At 43.5% G+C, this 22,158-nt stretch overlaps 1 protein-coding gene and 1 pseudogene across 2 annotated transcripts; both read right to left on the bottom strand.

Annotated features, from left to right (window-relative positions):
• Nucleotides 1-5,864: 5,864 nt before the first annotated feature.
• On the bottom strand, nucleotides 5,865-8,980 carry LOC125525739 (putative disease resistance protein At1g50180; annotated as a pseudogene). Its single transcript, XR_015611358.1, has 3 exons — nucleotides 8,684-8,980; nucleotides 6,889-8,573; nucleotides 5,865-6,297 (listed from the first exon to the last, which is right to left on the bottom strand). The product of XR_015611358.1 is annotated as a putative disease resistance protein At1g50180 (transcript).
• Nucleotides 8,981-17,916: 8,936 nt separating this feature from the next.
• Nucleotides 17,917-21,723, bottom strand: LOC125520449 (putative disease resistance protein At1g50180). Its single transcript, XM_048685376.2, has 3 exons — nucleotides 19,984-21,723; nucleotides 18,802-19,864; nucleotides 17,917-18,423 (listed from the first exon to the last, which is right to left on the bottom strand). Exons 1-2 carry the CDS (start codon nucleotides 21,554-21,556, stop codon nucleotides 18,921-18,923), a joined length of 2,517 nt encoding a protein of 838 aa, XP_048541333.1. The 5' UTR covers nucleotides 21,557-21,723; the 3' UTR covers nucleotides 17,917-18,423; nucleotides 18,802-18,920.
• Between the last annotated feature and the right edge of the window lie 435 nt (nucleotides 21,724-22,158).

A 22,158-nucleotide genomic window follows, 5' to 3' on the forward strand; every position in this document is an offset into this window, starting at 1 on the left:
GGCACTAACAAGAGTAGAGCTAGAACGTTTGAACTGAAGTCCTAGGCTCACAGTGTGCTTAATATATCATACAATTCTTTTAACAGCTGTCCAGTGTGCAGTAGTAGGTGCATGCAAATACTGACAAACCTTGTTAACTGCAAATGATATATCTGGTCTTGTCAGTGTCAGATACTGTAAGGCTCCCACAGCACTTCTGTACCTTGTGCTTTCTTCTTCCTTGAGTGGCTCCCCTTCAAAAGCTGAAAGTTTTTCCGAAGATGATAATGGTGTAGGTGAAGGCTTACAGTCCTTCATCCCCATACGAGTTAGAAGTTCAATAGCATATTTGTTCTGACTTAGCACGATGCCATCTGAAATCTTCTTAACTTCAATGCCTAGGAAGAAGTGTAGATCACCAAGATCTTTCAAAGCAAACTTTGAACTTAAATCATGCAGAAGGGCATTAATAGCATCTTGTGAGGAGCTAGCAACTATAATATCATCAACATAAATCAAGATAAATATAACTGTATTTGCCTTGTTATAAATGAAGAGTGACGTGTCAGCCTTGGATGCAACAAAACCAAAATACCTTAGCTGAGAACTCAACCTTGAGTACCACGCCCTTGGTGCTTGTTTTAAGCCATAGAGCGCCTTATCAAGTTTGCACACATAATGAGGTGTCTTTTTATCTGCATACCCAGGTGGTTGTCTCATGTAAACCTCCTCTTCCAGAACACCATGCAAAAACGTGTTCCGAACGTCTAGCTGCCTCAAGCTCCACCCCCTGGAAACAGCAATAGCTAGCACAAGCCTAATAGTTGCAGCCTTAACAACTGGACTAAAGGTGTCCTCATAATCTAGACCATAACGTTGTTTAAAGCCTTTTGCAACTAGACGTGCCTTATACCTATCAATGGAGCCATCTGCCTTTTTCTTAACTCTGTAAACCCATTTGCAGTCAATAATATTTTTACCTCATTTTTCTGGTACAAGGTGCCATGTTTTATTTTTCATGAGTGCAGAATATTCTTCATCCATTGCATTTTTCCACTTTGAATCTCCAAATGCATCTTCCAGATTAGTTGGTTCTCCTGCAACACACAACATGCCATAGGGTATAGTGCCATCAGTTCGGACTTTTGGATTTTTTATACCTTTTTGTAGGCGAGTCATCACACGTGAAGTCGGCATTGGCTGTTGTTGAACAGTTGGTACTGGTTGCTGCACAGGAGATGGCACAGGTGATTGCGTCATAGAAGATCCAGAGGAAGTACCAGATCCGCTTTGCACAGCAGATCCAGTTCCAAACTCTGTGGCCCCCCGTGTAGTCGTGCTAGCACTCGCCGCAGATCCGCGCGCCACAGAGGATCCCACAGGCGTCGCTGTCTCCTGAGCACGCGTGGGGGGAGGCGATCTCGAGTCGACCGCGTCAGGCTGGGAATGGTGCGCCACTGGCCACCCGCACGTGGGACGCGGGTCCGGCCCACTGGCTGGCGATGTGGCAGGCTGGGATTGACTCCTGGTGGGCGCGCGATCCGGAGTCGATCTCCGCGCACGATCCAAGGGCGCCAGTCGTTGCGGAGTTGCAGGCTGCTCCAAATCAGCCTCGTGATCTGCACCTGCCTCCTGATTCTCCAACACATGCAATATAGGACCGTTTTGCATCAAATCTTGATCATTTTGAACATCATTTTCTCCTGCGGTTTCTGCATGGATCTGCACAGGACAAGATGCACAACTAGAACTGGTTGGGTTATCATATTGATCAGTACAATCGTCGCCCCCTTGCTCAAAATTTCGAAGGTTAGGTGGAAGAAGAAGGATTTCTTTCTTGAGTGTGGCTCCGGCATTTGGGTGTAGAGATGCAAAGGGAAATATAGACTCATCAAAAACAACATCGCGGGATATGTAAACTCTGCCACTAGCAATATCAAGACATTTTACTCCTTTGTGAATAGGACTATATCCTAGGAAGGCACACCTTTTTGAACGGAATGCAAGCTTGCGAGAATTATACGGTCGTAGGTTGGGCCAGCATGCACAACCAAAGACACGTAAGGATTTGTAATCAGGTGTGATGTGATAAAGGCGTGTGACAGGAGTTTCAAATTTAATGACTTTACTGGGAAATAGATTAATGAGGTAAGTGGCAGTCAGGAATGCTTCATCCCAAAATTTTAGTGGCATAGATGCATTTGCAAGTAGGGCTAGGCCTACTTCAATGACATGGCGATGCTTTCTTTCAGCAGAGCCATTCTGCTGATGTGCATGAGGGCATGAGACATGATGGGAGATGCCAAGTTGCTGAAAAAAGGAATTCAACTTCTTGTACTCACCCCTCAGTCAGTTTGCATAGCAATGATCTTAGTGTTTAGTCGTCTCTCAACAAGGTTCTTAAAATTTGAGAAAACTTGAAACACTTCAGACCTCTTTTTGAGGAGATAGATCCAAGTATATTTACTTTAATCATCAATGAAACTTACATAGTATGAATATCTACCAACTGAAGTGGGAGCTGGCCCCCAGACGTCTGAAAAAATAAGCTGTAAGGGTGCAGTAGATATGCTGGTAGATACAGGATATGGCAGCCGATGACTTTTAGCTTGCATACATGGATCACACAGTGACTCAATACTAGACTCATTTGAATAGGGAAGTTTATTTTTGCTAAGGACAAACTTGACAATAACTGAAGAGGGATGCCCTAAATGACTATGCCACTTTGATGATGTAGGCTTGATGGCGATAAGCGCTTGTTTATTCAATGATGATGATGATGAAGATATGAGAGGATAAAGACCTCCCACGCACTTGCCCCTAAGAAGAATTCTCCTCGTGTCCAAGTCCTTGACCAAAAAGAAATAGGGATAAAACTCAATAACGACACGATTATCTCGAGTAAAGCGATGAACAGAAAGGAGGTTTTTGTATGTTTGGGGCACACGAAGAACTTTGTTAAGATGCAATGTTTTTGTAGGGGTTTGAACAATTGAATGACCAATATGAGTAACGTTCATACCAGAACCACTTGCGGTGTGCACTTGATCTTGCCCATGGTACTTGTCTCTTGTCGTCAGCCTGTCCAGTTCGTCGGTGATATGATGTGTGGCGCCGGTGTCCGCGTACCAATTCGTGTCAACGCCATAGGAGTCGGTGACAAGGTTTGCCACCTTCTCCTCATGCTCATCATCATCATACCTATGCCAGCAGTCTCGAGCACCTCCTGTATGGTGCTTGAGACAAATTTGACACTCCGGGTAGTCGCGGGGTTGTTGCTGACGTTGCTGCTGTGGACGACCGCGGCCGCCGCCGCCGTGGCCACCAGAAGGAGCTGGAGAGGGACGCCTGCCTCGGCCGCGCCCCCTGCTGTTGCCGCGACCGCGACCCCTGCTGTAGCCGCGTCCGCGCCCTCTATACACCATGTTGGCAGAGGAGTTGAAGCCGGCGTCTGCACCGTCGCCGAGCATCTCCACCCGCTGATCAAAAGCTGCGATCTGGGCGAAGAGCTCATCAACGGTGATCGTGGTCTTGACAGCGCCGATGGCCGCCACGACAGGATCATAGTCTTTGTCAAGGCCGGCGAGGACATAATCCACCATGTCTGGATCCGAGACCGGCCGGCCAGCTGCAGCGAGCTCGTCTCCCAGATTTTTCATCCGGGCCATGAAGGCGTTGCAGGACATGGATTTCTTCTTTGTGTTGGTGATGGCGATACGCAAGTTTGTGATGCGGGATTGGGACTGCGAGGCAAAAAGTGTGGTGATAGTAGTCCAAAGATCAAAGGTTGTTTCCTTACTCACGACTTGGGCGAGGATCTCTTTCGACAGAGAGTTCAGAAGATGATTCAAGACTTGCTGGTCCTTCGAGACCCACTGCGCATACAGGGGGTTGGGCTCGGTTGCGACGGTCTTGTCCGTCTGCTGCGTCTGCACCGTCTTCGGTGGCGCGGCGTCAGTTCCGTCGAGGAGGCCGGTGACCTGCGCTCCTCGCAGGCCAGGCATGACTGAAGGAAATATGCCCTAGAGGCAATAATAAAGTTATTATTTATTTCCTTATATCATGATAAATGTTTATTATTCATGCTAGAATTGTATTAACCGGAAACATAATACATGTGTGAATACATAGACAAACAGAGTGTCACTAGTATGCCTCTACTTGACTAGCTCGTTAATCAAAGATGGTTATGTTTCCTAACCATGGACAAAGAGTTGTTATTTGATTAATGGGATCACATCATTAGGTGAATGATCTGATTGACATGACCCATTCCATTAGCTTAGCACCCGATCGTTTAGTATGTTGCTATTGCTTTCTTCATGACTTATACATGTTCCTATGACTATGAGATTATGCAACTTCCGTTTGCCGGAGGAACACACTGTGTGCTACCAAACGTCACAACGTAAATGGGTGATTATAAAGGTGCTCTACAGGTGTCTCCAAAGGTACATGTTGGGTTGGCGTATTTCGAGATTAGGATTTGTCACTCCGAATGTCGGAGAGGTATCTCTGGGCCCTCTCGGTAATGCACATCACATAAGCCTTGCAAGCATTGCAACTAATGAGTTAGTTGCGAGATGATGTATTACGGAACGAGTAAAGAGACTTGCCGGTAACGAGATTGAACTAGGTATTGGATACCGACGATCGAATCTCGGGCAAGTAACATACCGATGACAAAGGGAACAACGTATGTTGTTATGCGGTCTGACCGATAAAGATCTTCGTAGAATATGTAGGAGCCAATATGGGCATCCAGGTCCCGCTATTAGTTATTGACCGGAGACGTGTCTCGGTCATGTCTACATTGTTCTCGAACCGTAGGGTCCGCACGCTTAAGGTTTCGATGACAGTTATATAATGAGTTTATGAGTTTTGATGTACCGAAGAAGTTCGGAGTCCCGGATGAGATCGGGGACATGACGAGGAGTCTCGAAATGGTCGAGACGTAAAGATCGATATATTGGACGACTATATTCGGACATCGGAAAGGTTCCGAGTGGTTCGGGTATTTTCGGAGTACCGGAGAGTTACGGGAATTTGCCGGGAGAAGTATTGGGCCTTATTGGGCCATACGGGAAAGATAGAGGGGCTGCCTAGGGCAGGCCGCGCGCCCCCCAAGGCCTAGTCCGAATTGGACTAGGGGGAGGGGCTGCGCCCCTTCCTTGTTTCCTACTCCTACTAGTTGGACTAGGAAAGGGGGAATCCTACTCCCGGTGGGAGTAGGACTCCCCTAGGGCGCGCCATAGAGAGGGCCGGCCCTCCCCTCCTTCACTCCTTTATATACGGGGGCAGGGGCACCCCATAGACACAGAAGTTGATCTTCGTGATCGTTCCTTAGCCGTGTGCGGTGCCCCCCTCCACCATATTCCATCTCGGTCATATTGTAGCGGTGCTTAGGCGAAGCCCTGCAACGGTAGAACATCAAGATCGTCACCACGCCGTCGTGCTGACGGAACTCCTCCCCGACGCTTTGCTGGATCGGAGTCCAGAGATCGTCATCGAACTGAACGTGTGCCAAGAACTCGGAGGTACCGGAGTAACGGTGCTTGGATCGGTCGGATCATGAAGACGTACGACTACATCAACCTAACGCTTCCGTTGTCGATCTACAAGGGTACGTAGATCACACTCTCCCCCTCTCGTTGCTATGCATCACCATGATCTTGCGTGTGCGTAGGAAATTTTTTGAAATTACTACGTTCCCCAACAATGACTTGGGCTCTCCATAGGATAAAGTTTGTTTTGGTGAGTTTCTCGGCTGGTGGAGCTCCTAGGTTTAGGGCGATGGTGGCCGAGGTGGAGGACATGGCGAGGGTGATGGGAAGAAGGCTTCTGGCTAGATCGATAGGAAGAGGTTGGCTCTGTATACCATGTTAGATGGAAGCGTTCCTACTCCTCGTGAGAGGAGCCGCGGTGTATATATTGATACGAGGCAAGAAGAGCCCCTGCCGTGGCGTACAAGATAGCACCGGTCGCTAGGATTCGGTGGTTACAGAGGAAGAGATAGATACGAGAGGGAGAGAGAGGATATAGTTTGTTGAGATTACAATACAAGATAAATCTCTATTCCTAACACACATCTTATCAACCTAAGGCATCTTAGGTGAATGCACCCACTAACTACCTTTGAGAAATCCTTTATGATTGAGTCTTGAATATGAAGAACTCGAAGAAATCTGAGTTTTGTGAGGGATAATGATTGAAGTTGAAAGCCAATAAGAGCTCGGAGATTTGGTGTTGCCTGCAAATTCTGACTACTGGAATCTTGATATGAAGAACGGTAAGTTGATGGTTCACATACTTGGCCTGCAATTTTTTTTTCACTCTATCAGCAAGAGGGGCCACATAAGAAATTAAAGAGACATTTCTCTGCATGCAAATTATAAGGAGGCAAATTTCAACATATCATTGGTAACTGATTTATCTCTACACTGTTCTATTATAGGGGCACCATATGGAGTGTACAGCAATATTTTCCTAGTGCATGCAATTCTGTTTATGCTCTTTTTGTAATATTCGAATAGTGTTTTTTTTCTTGTGTTTGGAATAAAATGAGCGAGATGTCGGAACCGGATACAGTTTAAGGACGGTAGATCACTGATTTCTAGTGTGTAACTTTTGACATCTCCAAAGACCCTGATTTCTCTACAGGGATAGTTTATGTGTCTCTCTATATAACATAAATAACAAATGATATGTGAGCTAATGGAGCTCCTCTAATCAAAATTTAACAAAAATAAAATGAAATGCTTTGTGTAATAATAGGAAGGGAATAAGCTTTACTTCTGTATTGGTAGCAAATGAAACTAGACTCTCTAGGAGTGGCACATGGGGAGTTTTGGTACCACTAATACAAAAAAATGGAACTATAATTAAAGAGATAAAAGGCAATAAGACCTGAATTTTTGTAGATAATATCAAGAAAACCATCTTGTCTTGCCTTTTCTATGCACCAATCATGTAAAATATCATGAATTCTGATTTCCTCAATCCATCCTTGTGCCATGCTTCTACGAGTAACCTCCACCAAGCTTCTTTGAGATAACTCAGCTACATACTTGCGTGCTGTTTCTTCAAGTTCATGTTTTGGTGCATGTGGAATGAAGTTTTCTGCCATCCACAGTGCAATAAGAAAAGATACATCTATTTTATGATCTTCAGGAAAAGTAGCAAGATAGAGGAAACAAGATCTTAAATAATGATCCGACATGTCATTGTAACTGCGAGCCAATATTTCTCGCATCATATTTGTGTTTTTGGTTGATGGCCAGCACAAAAGTACATCTGACCATGCTTGTATATTAAGATTCTTTGATAGATAGCCTCCCAAAATTGCAAGTGCAAGTGGTAATCCATGACACTTTTTTGCAAGCAATATCCCTAGTTCTTCAAATTCACCCACGTCACATATTGCAGACCTTTTATATGATGGTAGAGCTTTGCTACGAAAAAGTTCCCAACTTTCTTCATCATCTAACTTGTTCAGAACATGAACATGGGTTGGCATTTCAATATGTTTCCCAACATCTTGCTTCCGCGTGGTTAACAATACTCTACTACCATTATTTGCATCTGGAAAGGCTTTAACCGTTCTGTTTAGTTGGCCCCATGTGTCTTCTTCCCATACATCATCGAGAACTACCAAGTATCTTCTCTGTAACAGAAAATCACGGATTTTTGTGCCCACCTCATACTCTGAAACTTGATCAAATTCTTTAGAGTCATCTCTACGCCCTAATATTTGTTTCATAATGTCCTTTAGTAAATCAATTCCCTTGAATCTTTGAGATACAGCCACCCAAGCAACTGTATTAAAGTGCTCTTTGACTCTAGATGAAGTGTATACTTTTCTAGCGAGTGTTGTTTTTCCTGCTCCACCCATGGCAACTATGGAGACAACACTAAGCTTGTTTTCGCTCTCAACTAATTTATTCACTATTTCTTTGTGCTCATCCTCAAAACCAACCATGGCAACATCATCTTCATGGTTTTGGTTCACCAGATTGATATCTTAAGGAAACTGATCCGCAGCTAAAACAGTATTATCCAAATCAATTTTCAGATGTTGTGCGCTTTGAAATATCTCACTGAGGTTCCTTCTTACGCGTTGAATTTCATCACCAACTTTGTGAAGGTTGAACAAATCACCAGGTAAGCGAGAACACCTTGAAATTGCGCCCATGAAGCCCTTCTTGAGCCTGTTTCTCTTCTCCATGTAATCAGCTGTCCCGATAACATTCTCAGTGTCATATGATGCAGCCCTAATCTGGTTGACCAAAGTAGCTACTCCTTCCTGCCCTATCCTTTGTTTGCTATCAGCATCTTTAAGGTAGCCTTGGAGCCGCTTCAGCTCCTCTTTCAAGAACCCCACCTCATTGGTAACTCCACATAAGAATTTGGTCTCCTGAATCGCAAGGTTGTTCACGTTTCTGACCGCAGTTCTGACAGCAGCAGCCTCGGCCATTAATTGACGATTACCTCTATGTAGACGGACGTCTATAATTCATTGCTTTTTCTTAATTAGAAACTCCCTTAAAATTGCAACTCTACTACCTGCCACTAGTCATGGGCTCATAGCTAACCTATATATACGGAAAATTGATTAAGAACAAGAAGTGACGGACCACCTTATATACTGACTAGAAATTGAAGGGGCAAAGGAAAAAGCGATCTAGCTTGCGGATAGACTTACCGAGGGGAACACATCGTGCTCTGATCGTTTGAACTTTTAGGCACTGAGATGAACAATAGCAGGGAGGACAACTCCGGCCACGGGTGCAGAAACGGCCAGCGGTAGAATCGTCCAGAAAGTAGGAACCGATCGATGGCGGTGAGGCAATAATGCCTTATGAGTTGTGAGTCAATGCTAAAGAGGAGAGGCTTGGAGAGCTTGCTTTCTCTACCAAGTTTGCAGCTCAGGTCAACATGTCCAAACTGCCTGCCCCTAGCTAGTCGCCGGTCCAGCCTGTCAACTAATGAAATATACGAGTCGTGTGCTAGAGCAACTGTAGAAGAATGGGCATACACCTCCTCCCTCCATAACAACAACTAATATGAAGGTTAGACTGGAAAAAAAGAAGTGCGGTAGTATGGACTTTTCACAAATTGTATTCACTTTTCTACATAGAACATATATACGCACTACTTGTAACAACACAAACCATCCTGAACAGCACATCACATTTGCTTTCTTGGCTTGTTTTCCACTTCTTGTGCGGGAGACATAACACCATGAAAAAAACACAGCACCTCCACTCTTTAGTTTACGTCTCTCTTTTTTTTGCACGGTTTTCTTTAGGGTATCTAGTTTTCCTGTTTTGTTCATAAAATAGTAATATTTGTATTTTTTAAATTTGTACATAAATTTCAAAACAAATGTCCATGCCTTTCAAACATGCTCAGAATGTCAAAATACGAACAGTTTTTAAAAAATAAACGAAAAGTCAAAGAAGACAAAAAAATAAACAGGAGAGAAGATAAAAAGAAAAAGAAAAAGAAAAACACGGTTCACGACCTTTGAGAAGGTCCCAAAACAGGAAAAAAATGGCTGGGAACCCGAGGTTCCCAAGACCGAGAAAACTTTTTTGCAAATTTCATAGTGAACTTTGTTTTGAATTTTTGTGAAAATATTCAAATCCATGAATATTTTTAAAACAATTGATGAACTTTTCAAATCCGCGAGCTCTTGGACCGGCCCAACACGTGCCCGACGAGAGCAATGTCGTCGCCTAGTTGGGCCAAGGCCTAAGCGTTTTATTTTCTTTTCTATTTTTTCATTTGATTTCTTATTTTTTTTAATTCATTTATCTCTTTTTTTGAATACCAAAATACAAGTTTTAACTAACTTTTTAAACTAGTGATTTAAAAAAATATAAAATATTTATTAAATGTTTTAGAAAACACTTACTGTTTTCAATTTTATCCCTTTGTATTTATTAGTTGGGGTCATTTCAAGGATGTCCAAAAAACACCATGTTGAACGGAGATTATTCGGTAAGGTTAGAACGGTTCATCTGAGAGCACTTTATTTTTCAACATCTTTGAAATGGCCCCAATTTCCCCACCAAAAATGATGAAGAAATGGATCCGATTTTTTTCATGGCCTTTTACGAGCAATTCAAGGCACCATGCCAAGTTCATTTGGTTTTCGACAAATTCTGCATTTTCTGGAGTTTCCTTTGTAGAAGAAGACCGATAAAATGGTCGAACATGTTGCAACTTGCATACGGTGTCGAAAATTGTTTAACCTAGCATGGTTGCCTACCATGGTCATTCCCATCCGGGTGCATCCTCCATTGAACATGGTCAAGTTTTGAACATTTTTTAAGTGACACCAACTTTTGCAGGCAAGGGGCATGCCTGTGGTAAGGATCCATGCCAGGTTTGAATGATTTCCGAGAAAATATGCAAGTTGCGACACGTCCAGCCATTTATCTACCTTTTTTAACCGAGAGAACCCCAGAAAAGTCAAATTTGTCGAAACCAAAACAACTTGGCATGGTGCGTTTAACCGGTAATATAAGATCATGGAAAGATTTGGGGTGAGTTAATGGATGCCGCAAAAACATGCTCTCAAATGGACCCTTCTCGCCTACCCGAACACCCTCTGTTGAACATGATCTATTTTTGAATATGCATGAAATCATCCCAACCTTTTCCAGTAGGCGGGCATGCCCATGGTAGGCATCCATCCCGGGTTTGAATGAATTTCCCACAACGTATGCATGTTGTATCACGTCCGGCCATTTATCAGCTTGTTTTCATCGAGAGAACTCTAGAAAACGAAAGAATTGTAGAAAACTTAAACAACTTGACATGGTGCCATGATTTGATCATAGAAGGAGGTGGAAAAAATTAGGCCTTTCGAAGGATGTTGAGAAACAACACACTCTCAGGTAGAGCCTTCTAGCCAACCCGTACACCCTTCATTAAACATGGTCTACTTTTGGAGATTCTTAAAATGACCCCAACCTTTTCAAGCAGGTGGGCATGACCATGGCAGTCATCCATGCCAGGTTTGTACGATTTCTGACAACGTATGCAAGTTGCGACACGACCGCCCATTATCAAGCATTTTTTTTTACCGAGAAAACTACGGAAAATGCAAAACTTGTCGAAAACCAAAACAACTTGGCATGGCGCCTTGAATTGGTCATACAAGGCATGAAATTTTTTTGGGCCATTTCAAGCATGTCGGGAAACGACGTGCTCTTAGACGGAGCCATCTCGCCTACTCGAACACCTCCGTTGATCATGGTCTAAATTTCCTTTTTCCATCTTTTGTAGTGCGTCAAATATAACGCTAAAAAGAAAGACTGTGGTTTTCCTTTTCAACCGGGCTGGTTTTTTCTTCAGTTTTTACATGGGTTTCTATATTATTTTGTTTTTCTTTTCTTTTATTGATTTTGAAAAAAGTTCATCAATAATTCAAATTAAGTTCATTGATTTGGAAAAAAAATTAACAAAATTTTTTAAAAATCCATTGATTTAGAAACAAAGTCCATCAATATATAAAAAAGACCAACAATTTTCAAAAACAAATTGCCAACTTGCGAAATAGTTCACGAATTTGTGAAGAAAACTGATCAATTTTGGGGGACAAAGTTCACTGATTTGAAAGAAAAATTCAAGAATTTGAAACTTTTTCGTCATTTTCGATTAAAAAAATCACGAATTATAAGAACTTCACGCATTTAAGAAACAAAAAAAGAAAAGAAAAAACAACCAGAAAATGTTGCGCTTTTCCAGTATTGTATTTTAAGTATAAAAAAACTTACGTAGCACGTGAGGTCCGGTGGCCTAGCTGGTTATTGCGGCTGTGCTAATTGTTGAAGGCCCTAGGTTCGAAACCTGCAGCAAGCACCTTTTTTTGCTGTTTCAGAAAAAAGAAATGATGAATGTGCTGAATGGGCCAGCCCAGCACGGCAGGGGGTGCACGTCCGTTAATGTACAGCGTATACGTGATTTAAAAAAAAAGTACAACGTATACGTGAAGAGTTTATAAAAAATGGCTATCATGCCCCTACTTATGAAAAGGTATGGGCTAATCTAAGCCGTCCTTGTGTTTAGGGGGGGTGTACCGAAGCAGAAGTGAAAAAATTATAATAGCATCAATCACTGACATAGTTTAACAACAAATAAATGACATTATCATCAATCAAAACCAAGTAGACCATAGTTATTAACTTAACAAATCAAGTAATTTGACAAGGCAGTGTATTGCTCGAAAGACCTGAGAGGAATGGCTCGACGACTTGTGGGAAGTAGCTGGGGCTAGCAAGCAAGCATGTGAGTTGATGCTTCAACAACCCACCATACAATAAACTTGTATATGATCCAAACGAACCAATAATTGGTCAAACCCAGCTAAGATGACCTGTGAGTTGTGAATGAGTCAAAGTCTTTGCCTGCAAAAGAACCTATACTGAGGAAGAGGAGAAAAGGGATAAGGGAGAAGAGACTGCGTTCGAATGGAGCAGCGACGGCTGATGCAGATAGCCGCGGTGCGGCGGGTATCCATGGTGGCGAGTGTATTGCTATTTGCATTAATTGCTCAGCTGAGCATGTGCCATAGTGCCCTCCATGTAGTACGGTCTTGCCAGCCGATGGTCCAGCCTGTAATTGAAAAAATGCATGCATCTGGTTTCATTTGCGCATTATTAGAAATGTAGGGTAGGTTGCTGGTCATACGCAAATGAAAAAGTTGACCATTCTCATCCTGAACTTAATTATTTGCAAGTTTTTAGTACTACTACTCTACTAGTCTATATGTAACTCTGTAAACTCTTGTTTCACTTCATAAACTATGTCAACAAGCAGGCTATAGTTTATTTATCCCCGCAAAAAAAAAACAACAAGCAGGCTACATTTTCGTGTGGACCCGTCAAGTTATGTTAATCAACTAAAAAACCCATCAAGTTTTTTTTATTGCGAGAGAAATGGCTTAGACGACCTGTGGGCTGTGGCGATTCCTGAAGAAAGCAAACATGTGATTTGATTCTAGCTTGGGTGGAACCCAGCTTACATTAGATCTATGCAAACCCCAAGAACAGATCAAAACCAGCTGCAAGTCTTTGCCTAAAAAGAGAATCCCAAGATCCGTTTAGTACAAGTAGTAATAACATATTGACAGAAGGGGATACCCAGAGCTCGCCGGAGCAGATCAGTCACAGAAGGGGAGCGAAAAAACAGAGACAGAGACAGACTTGGTTTGGGTTCCATCAAGATCCCCCCTTGAGAGTGTCTATTTGACATTTGACTGAAAATAAATTAGTTTTTATTCAAATTTTATAGCCAATGGCAAGCTGATAGCCGTATGCAAATGATCAACTTACACTAACTGTACAACAGTATTACACGCGGTTTACATTGAGTCAAGACTAAAGAGGGCTAATTCTCACTTAGTTGCAAATGCAAACAATTACAACACGACTACAACATGCACAAGAACAGTAACTCGGGTTACTTTAGCAGTGTAAACACCACGGCGAAAACACGCGTTGCCTAGTGTTTGGGCATAAGCCAAGTGCTATTTCTTGGGTACTCGGCTTAGCCCAGTGTAAGCCGAGTACCATGCAAAAAAACACACGGCAACCGCAAGGCCCTTGGCGTGGACCAGAGTAAGATGAGTACATCTCAAAAAACATTGGGCTTATAAAGAAAACTCGGCATATTCCGCAAAAAACATTCAGCTTACACCCGAGGCTCGGCAAAGCACCTATCACGTGGCCATCCTCACCTCACTTGACAGCTCCTTTACGGTGGGCGCTATAAACCGAGTGTTGTCTAATGGCATACTCGACTTACATGTAAACCGTGTACCCAAAAGAAAGCACTCGGCTTATACTCATGCCCCTTCACCTTCATCTCCCCCGGCCGTTTTATAAATAAACGTGTGCGCTGCGGCTCGATTGTTACCCTAGCCATCTCGCCGCCGCCATGCCGCCTCCTCCTCCGCCAACTCACATCCGGCCTCCTCCACCGCCGCACCGCCTCCTCTTCCGCAGCTCCCACCTCACCTCCGACTCAGGGGTACGTACGTGCTGGGAGTACTGTAGTGCCTCGGGGGAGACGGGCACCGTAGGGACTTGGGTTACTGTCAATTTCATTTTATTTTAAATGCAACCATTTTTTGAAAATTTGAGAACTTCTTTGGAAACGTGAACATTTTTTGAATTTTTGAGAACATTTATACGAAAATGCCAACATTTTCGAAAATATCTTATCTTTTATTTGAATTTTTAAATTATTTTGAAAAACATGATCATTTTTTGAAAATGTTCATCATTTTATTAAAAAATACAACAAAAATTAAAAACATGTGAACACGCAAATTTTCTAAAAGTTATGAATATTTTTTAAAAATTTCAAACAATTTTTGAAAAATATGAACATTTAAAAAAGTAAAAAGAAAAAGAAAGAGAAAATCAGTAACATAAAAAATTGGACCAGAACCTTTAGAAGGTTACCAAAAGCGGTAAAAATCGAATAGGAACCTTCTGAAAGCTTCGCCAAGCAGGAACACTTGTGCTGTGGCTAACTTGGCCGGCCCACTATGGTCGTTAGGTCAGTTTTCCTGTGCACATTTGGACGCACTGAGCATCAAATAGCGATCGCAAAGCCGGGACATTTGGTGCTGTCGCAAACCATATTTTCTTGAATGCATGGCATGGCTTGCATATATGGGCGATGATATGCGTCGCTTGTAGTGACTGCGACGGCTCGCGTCGCCCACGTAACTGCTGGAAGTCTTCCGCTAATGGGCGGCCCACCAGCGCGAATTTTTTTCACCGCTTTTTTTTCCTACATGTTTTTTTACCTAGGTCTGTTTCTAATTAAAAAAATGTCACGAAAATTCCAAAAACGTTCACAAAAAAATATAAGTTCCTGAATTCAAAAAATGTTCACCAAATTTAAAAATTATTCATGAATTCAAACATAATTTTCACAATTTGAAAATTTATTAGAATTTTCAAAAAGTGTTTGAATTTCAAAAAAATAAGGGATTTTAAAAAATGTTTGCGAGTTCAGAACATATTTGTGAATTCAAAAATAATTCAAGAAGTCAAAAATATTACATATTCAACGAAAGCTTGCGAATTTAAAAAATATTCATTAATTCTAAAAATTGTTCTTAGACTTGAAAAATGTGCATGAAAGTTTCTTAATATTTGTGAACATTATTTGGAATGGTGATTTTTTTTGAAAATTACCAATATTTTTTGGAAAACGTGAACATTTTTTAAAGTGGGAACATTTAAAAAAACATGAACACTTTTTGAAAAAAATGAGCATTTGATGAAAGTTTGAACAAAATTTGAAGATTTTGACTATTTTTTAAAATTTTATTAGTTTTAGAGAAAAAAGGAAATTAAAAGAAAAGGAAAACATAGAAAAAGAAAAAAAACCAGGAAAAAAAGTTTCAGAAACCTAGGTTCCGAAAACCGGTAAAAACCATCTCGGAACCTTTTTTAGAAGGTTCCCAACCGGCTGAGAAACTGTTCAGGAACACGTCCAACTCAAGCTAACGCGCTCTTACTTGTTGTGTTCTCTTTTATGAACTTAGGTGTGGGCTCTAGGTTTCTAGGCTGCTAATCAAATACAAGGTCTGACATCGTAGTTGTGGAGTCTCAGAGATATGAGACCAGAAGCTACCGAGGTTGTTCTACTATCTGCATGGTAGAAGTTTTTCGATGTTGTTCTGAACTATCTGGCCATAAATAGGTATGCATCTCATCCACGTATGCAGGAGTATACGTCGGTCGCCGTCGAAACCCTAGCGGTCATAGTCGTTTGCCAAGTCAGTCGCCGTCGCCCTCCACGTTGCCCCGGTCGCTGCCCAAACAACACGCCGCGCGTGCTCTGCTGCCGCCCACAGACGAAAACCTATTTGCGTCCGTCGTTGCTGCCGCCGCGTTCCTTTGTCGTCGCCTGGATCGCCGCCCACCCGTGAATCGTCGTCGCCGCCTTCGTGCCCGGCCTCTGCCTGCCTCGACTGGCCATCATCCTCACGACGTGGACTCCTGCCTCGGTCAGCCAACATTGTCACGCCGTCAGCACGTTCGGCACGGGACGAAATGGATCCATCTGTCATCCTCGCCGGCGTGCAAGAGGTCGGTTTGACTCTTATCTATGGACTTATTAAGTGGGTGCTAGCTTAATGCATAAATTTGTGCGACGTAGTGTTATTCAATTTCACTGTGCACGTAATATAATTTTGATATATTGCAATTGATGAACTAATTATTTTAGGGATGATGTTTCATGGTGTTCGATTGATCTTAGAATTTGTTTATACATGCATAGATGGAGGAGGAGACCCATTACGATGGCGATGATTACGGCGACGACAAACGGATCCTCGTCATTGAATATGGACGAACCTGCTGAGGAGAACTTCATGAGTTTGGATGAATCTTATAATGACAATGTAAGTGTGATCAACATTGATACAAACATAAAAACGATCAACCGCATAGACACTTACATGGTTTTTTTTTACATCATGCAGCTACATGATGATAATCATGATGATATGGATATAGACTATTCATTTGCTGAAAGCGCACTCCAGGTATGTTTTAAGATATGTAGGACAAGAAATGACATAATTACTGCATGAGCACTTACATGTATTTTTTTAATGTGCGCAGATGGACGTGGACGACATGGACTATGATAGGAATATTATGGACAATGAAAGTGACAAATGGCACGTTGATGCATCTCATGATGACAGCTCGAGCAAAGTAAGTTTTGAAACTTACATATATTAAATATTAAAATATGTAAGCCTTCGGGTGTGAGGTCGGGTGCCCACCGTCGGAGGAAGCCGGTGGCTTCTTATAGCTGTCCGGGTGACGGGAGGTGGGCGGCCGAGCCGGCAGCCAACATTACTGCTCATTAATGTTGGTGCCTCGGGACGGGACGGGACAATGGGACAGGGCAGCGGGGCAGAAGGCGAGGCGGCAGGCGACGGGACGGGGCGGCAGGGCGGAAGGCAAGGCGGCAGGCGACGAGATGGGGCGGCGGGGTGGCAGTCGAGGCGGCAGGCGACAGGACGGGGCGGCGGCCGTTCGGTGCCACAACACGCTTTCACCGTGCGATGCGCACCGGTTTGACCAGGCGACGCGGTTTGATTCCACATGTCACGCCGGCGTACTCGGGTGATGTCGCGTGCGTGTACGCCCCCACCGACGCCGCGTAAGTCGCCCCAGCCCGTCCCTCTATGTTCTTTTAAAAAAAGGGCCGTGTATGCCGCGGGAGGGACTACGTCGCCGGGCCGCGCGTGTACGACTCGGGGGCGGGGGGAGAGGGGAATGACGATCCTACCCTTTTTATGATTTTGGGTGAAGGGGTATGGGACGATCTGAACCGTTGAAGTGTCTAGGGGGTTGTACCATAGAAAAAAGTGTCTAGGGGTTGTACCAAAGAACAGATATTTGTAAAGATCTTGAACTATCATCCCCTTTACACTTGCGCAAAAAGCACTCATAAGAAAATTACTTTGTTGAGCACGAGGCCTGAAAATTGATCTTGTGACACTAATTAACATCAATTGATCCGTCGCAAGCAAACTGTGGTCACACCCGGGCAAGCAGCGGGACTGGTGAGTTAGAAGTACGAGAATTAATCATTGCATTTAGAAATTTGGAAATATATGTCTGTCCTTGTCAAGATCTTAGTAGGACTACTAGAAGGTATACGCGCTTCGCCGCACGGAGCACACCGGGATACAAAACACGGATATATCAACGTAGTACAAAAGAATACATGAAGTTTTAAAACAGATTGCTTGATGTAACAAGGGGAGAATAAGCTTAAATTGCCAAGCATGACCATTTTGGACGAACGGCCACTGATGAACATTCTAACAGGTTCGTGTATCAACAACCGCACTCCGGAATCTTTCAGAAATAAACTTGATGCATCAGAAATAAACTTGATTATCAATACATATGGATTTCTAATGAGCAAGTAAAACATGCATGCTCTGTACAAGGGATACAATCTAGTTTTTGGACTGTATGTACATTTTGCACTGAAAATGCACTGACACTTTTGTACACGAAAGAAAGTAAATGCAATCAGACCTCTTGGAGGATCAGCACCATCGCTGCCGCCAGGGGAAGAGGCGTCGTTGGCCACCCTCCCGTGCGGAGCTAGTCTTGTAGTTTGACGTAGGCCAGCCTTGAGCTCGGGGGAGAGGCAGCCGGCGACGGCACCGGAGAACGGGGAGGCGACGAGATTGGCATCGGGAGGGGCCATTGGGGATTTGGGGCAGAGAGGCCAAGGAGGGGCGGCTGCGCCTTTTTTTTTTTTAAGAGAGAGAGACCGTCGACGGAGGAGAGATGGGAGGATGGAGAGATGGATTCGAGGGGAGAATTCCAGGAACGGACCACATAGCGCCGGATTTCTCTATATCTCCTCCACCTGCTCAAACATAAAAGAAGCTGTCATAAGAAAAACATCTTAGTTTTCTCAGTTGAGCGTACGGAAGCAGTGAAGTTGATCCTGAAACTGACGAGCATTAACTCATCCGAACAAAACAAATACTACTCACTAGTATTGATTGCTACGGTGCAGCAGCATATAAAGATTAATTGGGATCGTTAGTGAACATGCCACAAGGGTTGAATGGAGGAACGAATATGGCATCTCGATCAACCAGCTTAATCTTTGGAACTAATTAACGTGTGGACAAATAGACATGCATAGATATAGATACAGATAGCAAAGAAATTGCAAGGGGAACAAGATCGACCGATGGGCAAATTAATTAAGCTTAAGCTGCCTACGTATGTACTGTACCTCGCATCCTTTCCGCCGCAGCTGCTTTAGTGTGCTGTCATCTTCAGTAATCTTGTCCATAAAGCCCAGTTTCAGGTGACTGAGGGACGGAAGGTGCAGCAGCCCATCAGGGAGCTTGCTCATTTTTGCAGCAGCCCATCAGGGAGCTTGCTCATTTTTGTGCACCACATAAGTGCCAGGTGGGAGAGCCTTGGCATTGCCCCGACCTCCATCCTCCACTCCATGGAAAAATTAACAAGTTTTAACTCTTGCAGCTGAGGAAACCCTTGGGAAGAGCAGCACATGGTCCGGCCTTTGTACCCCCACAACTCCAACACCACAAGACAGGGGAGTTTCTCCAGAATCAGCATCAGGTCTTGTTTTATGACATCAGCACATAGAACAAGACGACGTACGCTTTGTGGGAACTCAGCAGGCAGCTTATCGAGTACATCAAATTTGTAGAGATAAATATCAACCAGGTGACGCATGTTTGCAAATATGTTGAGCACATCCGCTGGTATATTGGGGTGCATCGACAAGGACAAGGTTGTTAGTTGATTTAGCTGGCCCAAGAAAATCATCATGTCATGCCAGCGGAAATCAGTGCCAACCGGATCAAGTTCCAACACAAGGCTCTGTAGCTCTTTCGGCTGCAGTCGCACACTCCTTGCAGGTGGCGGTGGAGAAGAAAACCAATTGCGAAGGGAAACATGCCTTAGAGTAGGGATATCCCAGAGCGAGTTTGGTACTTGTGAGTCCGATGCCCAGTTCTTTAGTTCTATAGTCTGCAAGTAAAGGAGTTTTCCAACTGAAGAAGGGAGCACCACACCTTTACAATATCTCAACCTAAGAATTCTTAGGTGAATGCACCGACCAATTATGCTGGAGAAATCTTCTAGTGTTGAATATTCAATGCAAAGAACTCTCAGGAATCTGAGCTTAGGAAGGGACACTGATACAAGCTGAAAGCCAAGCAGACTTCGGACATTAGGCGTTGCAGGTAAAATCTGATCACTCAAAGTTTGAAAACTAAAACGATAAGACATCAAGTTATCAGATGATGATGATGCACCAGCTTGGCCTGCAATTGTTTTTAGAGTGCATTACATGTCAGAGAAAAGGCTAGCCCCTTACAAGGACATATAGTAAATTCAAAAATGGAATCAATTAATACGAAGAGACCAGGAGACGAAACCTGACCTGCAGTTTTGTCGATGCCATCAAGAAAACCATCTTGTCTTGCCTCTTCTATGCACCAGTTGTGTAAGATATCATGAATTCTTATTCTCTCTATCCATCCATGTGCCCTACTTCTGTCAACAACTTGTACCAAGCTTCTCTGAGCCAACTCGGTCACATAATTCCGTGCTGTTTCTTCTAGTATATGCTTTGGTGTATGTGGAACAAAGTTTTCTGCTATCCATAATTCAATAAGATCCGACACAGATATTATGTAGTCTTCGGGAAAAGCAGCAAGATAGAGAAAACAAGCTCTTAAATAATGATTTGGCAGGTCCTTGTAACTGCGAGCCAGTATGTCCCGCATCATCTGTCCATTCTTGGTTGATGGCCAATCAGAGAGTATATCAGACCATATTTGTGCATTTAGATTTTTTGATAGATAACCCCCCAAAATTGCAAGTGCAAGTGGCAATCCATCACATTTCTTTGCAAGCTTTCTCCCAAGTTTTTCAAACTCGTCCACATCACGTATGACAGACCTTTTGTATGATGGTAAAGCTTTGCAACTAAATAGTTCCCAACTTTTCTCTTCATCTAACTTCTTCAAATGATGAACATAGGTTGGCATTTGGACATGATTTGCAACATCTTCCTTCCGAGTGGTTAATAGTACTCTACTACCATTAGTTGCATCTGGAAAAGCTTCAACCCTTTTATTTATCTGGTCCCATGTGTCGGTTTCCCACACATCATCAAGAACTACCAAGTATCTTTTTTGCAATAGAAAATCATGGATCTCCTTTCCCACCTCATACTCATTCATCTTAGCAATTGACTCATCTCTGGCCCCCATAATTTGTTTCATAATATCCTTTAGTAAATCAATGCCCTTGAATTTTTGACATACAGTGACCCAAGATGTTGCCTCAAAGTGTTGTTTGACACTAGATGAAGTGTATACTTTTCTAGCGAGTGTTGTTTTCCCCGCCCCACCCATGGCAACTATGGAGACAACACTAAGAGTTATGTTCTCTTTTTTGTCAACTAACTTGCCAACTATTTCCTTGTACTCGTCCCCAAAACCAACAAGGTCAATATCTTCAAAATTTTGGTGCATAATACCATAATCTTGTGGATACTCATCCTCAATATTAACCATTTCTACATCACTAGTATCCAAATTGATTTTCAAACGGTTTGCACTATCAAATATCTCACTGATCTTCCTTTTTACATGCTGTATTTCAGCACCAATTGTGTGAAGTGTAATCAGGTCACTTGGCAAGCAAGCATACCTCGATATGGCACCCATGAAGCCCTTCTTGAGCCTGTTTCTCTTCTCCATGTAGTCGGCCGCTTCAATGGCATTCTCGGCCTCATATGCCGCATCCCTGATCTGGCTGACCCAGGTAGCCACAAGCTCATCTCCTGTTCTCCTTTTGGCGTCGGCGGATTTAAGGTAGCTCTTTAGCCGCTTCAGCTCATCCTTCAAGAATCCCACTTCAAGGTTGACGCCGCATAGGAATGTGGTCTCTTGGACCGCAAGGGTGCTCATGTTGCCAAGCACGGAGCCAATGGCCGACTCGGCCATTAGTTTCTCCGGGCTCTCGCTCTCAGAGATGGAATGCTTGACGTGGGATGAATGGGTGGAAGAAATTATGCAGGTGTGGCTGACCAGGAGCGATTTGATGGCATCTGGCTTTGTATTTCTTGTTGCTTTGAGCTTGGTTGTATATATAGCAGAGCAGATTCAGCTCAGCTCAGCTCATGTATAGGTGATGATGGAAATGAAGGAAAGAATATGGTGTGCTTCCGGGGAGGGCTAGAGGTTCTTTACCTTTGCTTTGACATGAAAGCAAGGTATAAAGCAAAGAAGCTCCCCGCACCTTTGCTTGAGTTGCAGTTTTAGCATCACTTGATCCCATCTGCATGCAGCAGCCTTTCCCAGGTCTCGTGGGAGCGACGCAGATTGGGCCTCGAGTACACACCAAAGCCCACAAATAATAGGCGCGTCCTTTCTCGTCTCCCCTCCCTTCTCCTCTCCTCTTTTCCCATGGAGCGGCGGCCGCAGAGAGCAGCACCGAGGAGTCGCGCTGGCTCGCGACTCTCCTCCTAATTTCTCCCCCTCCGCTTGATTTGCTCGTCAGCCTGAAGATGCTAACCCTCACCTCGACGACACGTTAATTCGATCTG

Source organism: Triticum urartu, chromosome 7A (assembly GCF_056163025.1).
Source record: "Triticum urartu cultivar PI428250 chromosome 7A, HENAU_Tu73, whole genome shotgun sequence".
Classification (NCBI taxonomy): domain Eukaryota; kingdom Viridiplantae; phylum Streptophyta; class Magnoliopsida; order Poales; family Poaceae; genus Triticum; species Triticum urartu.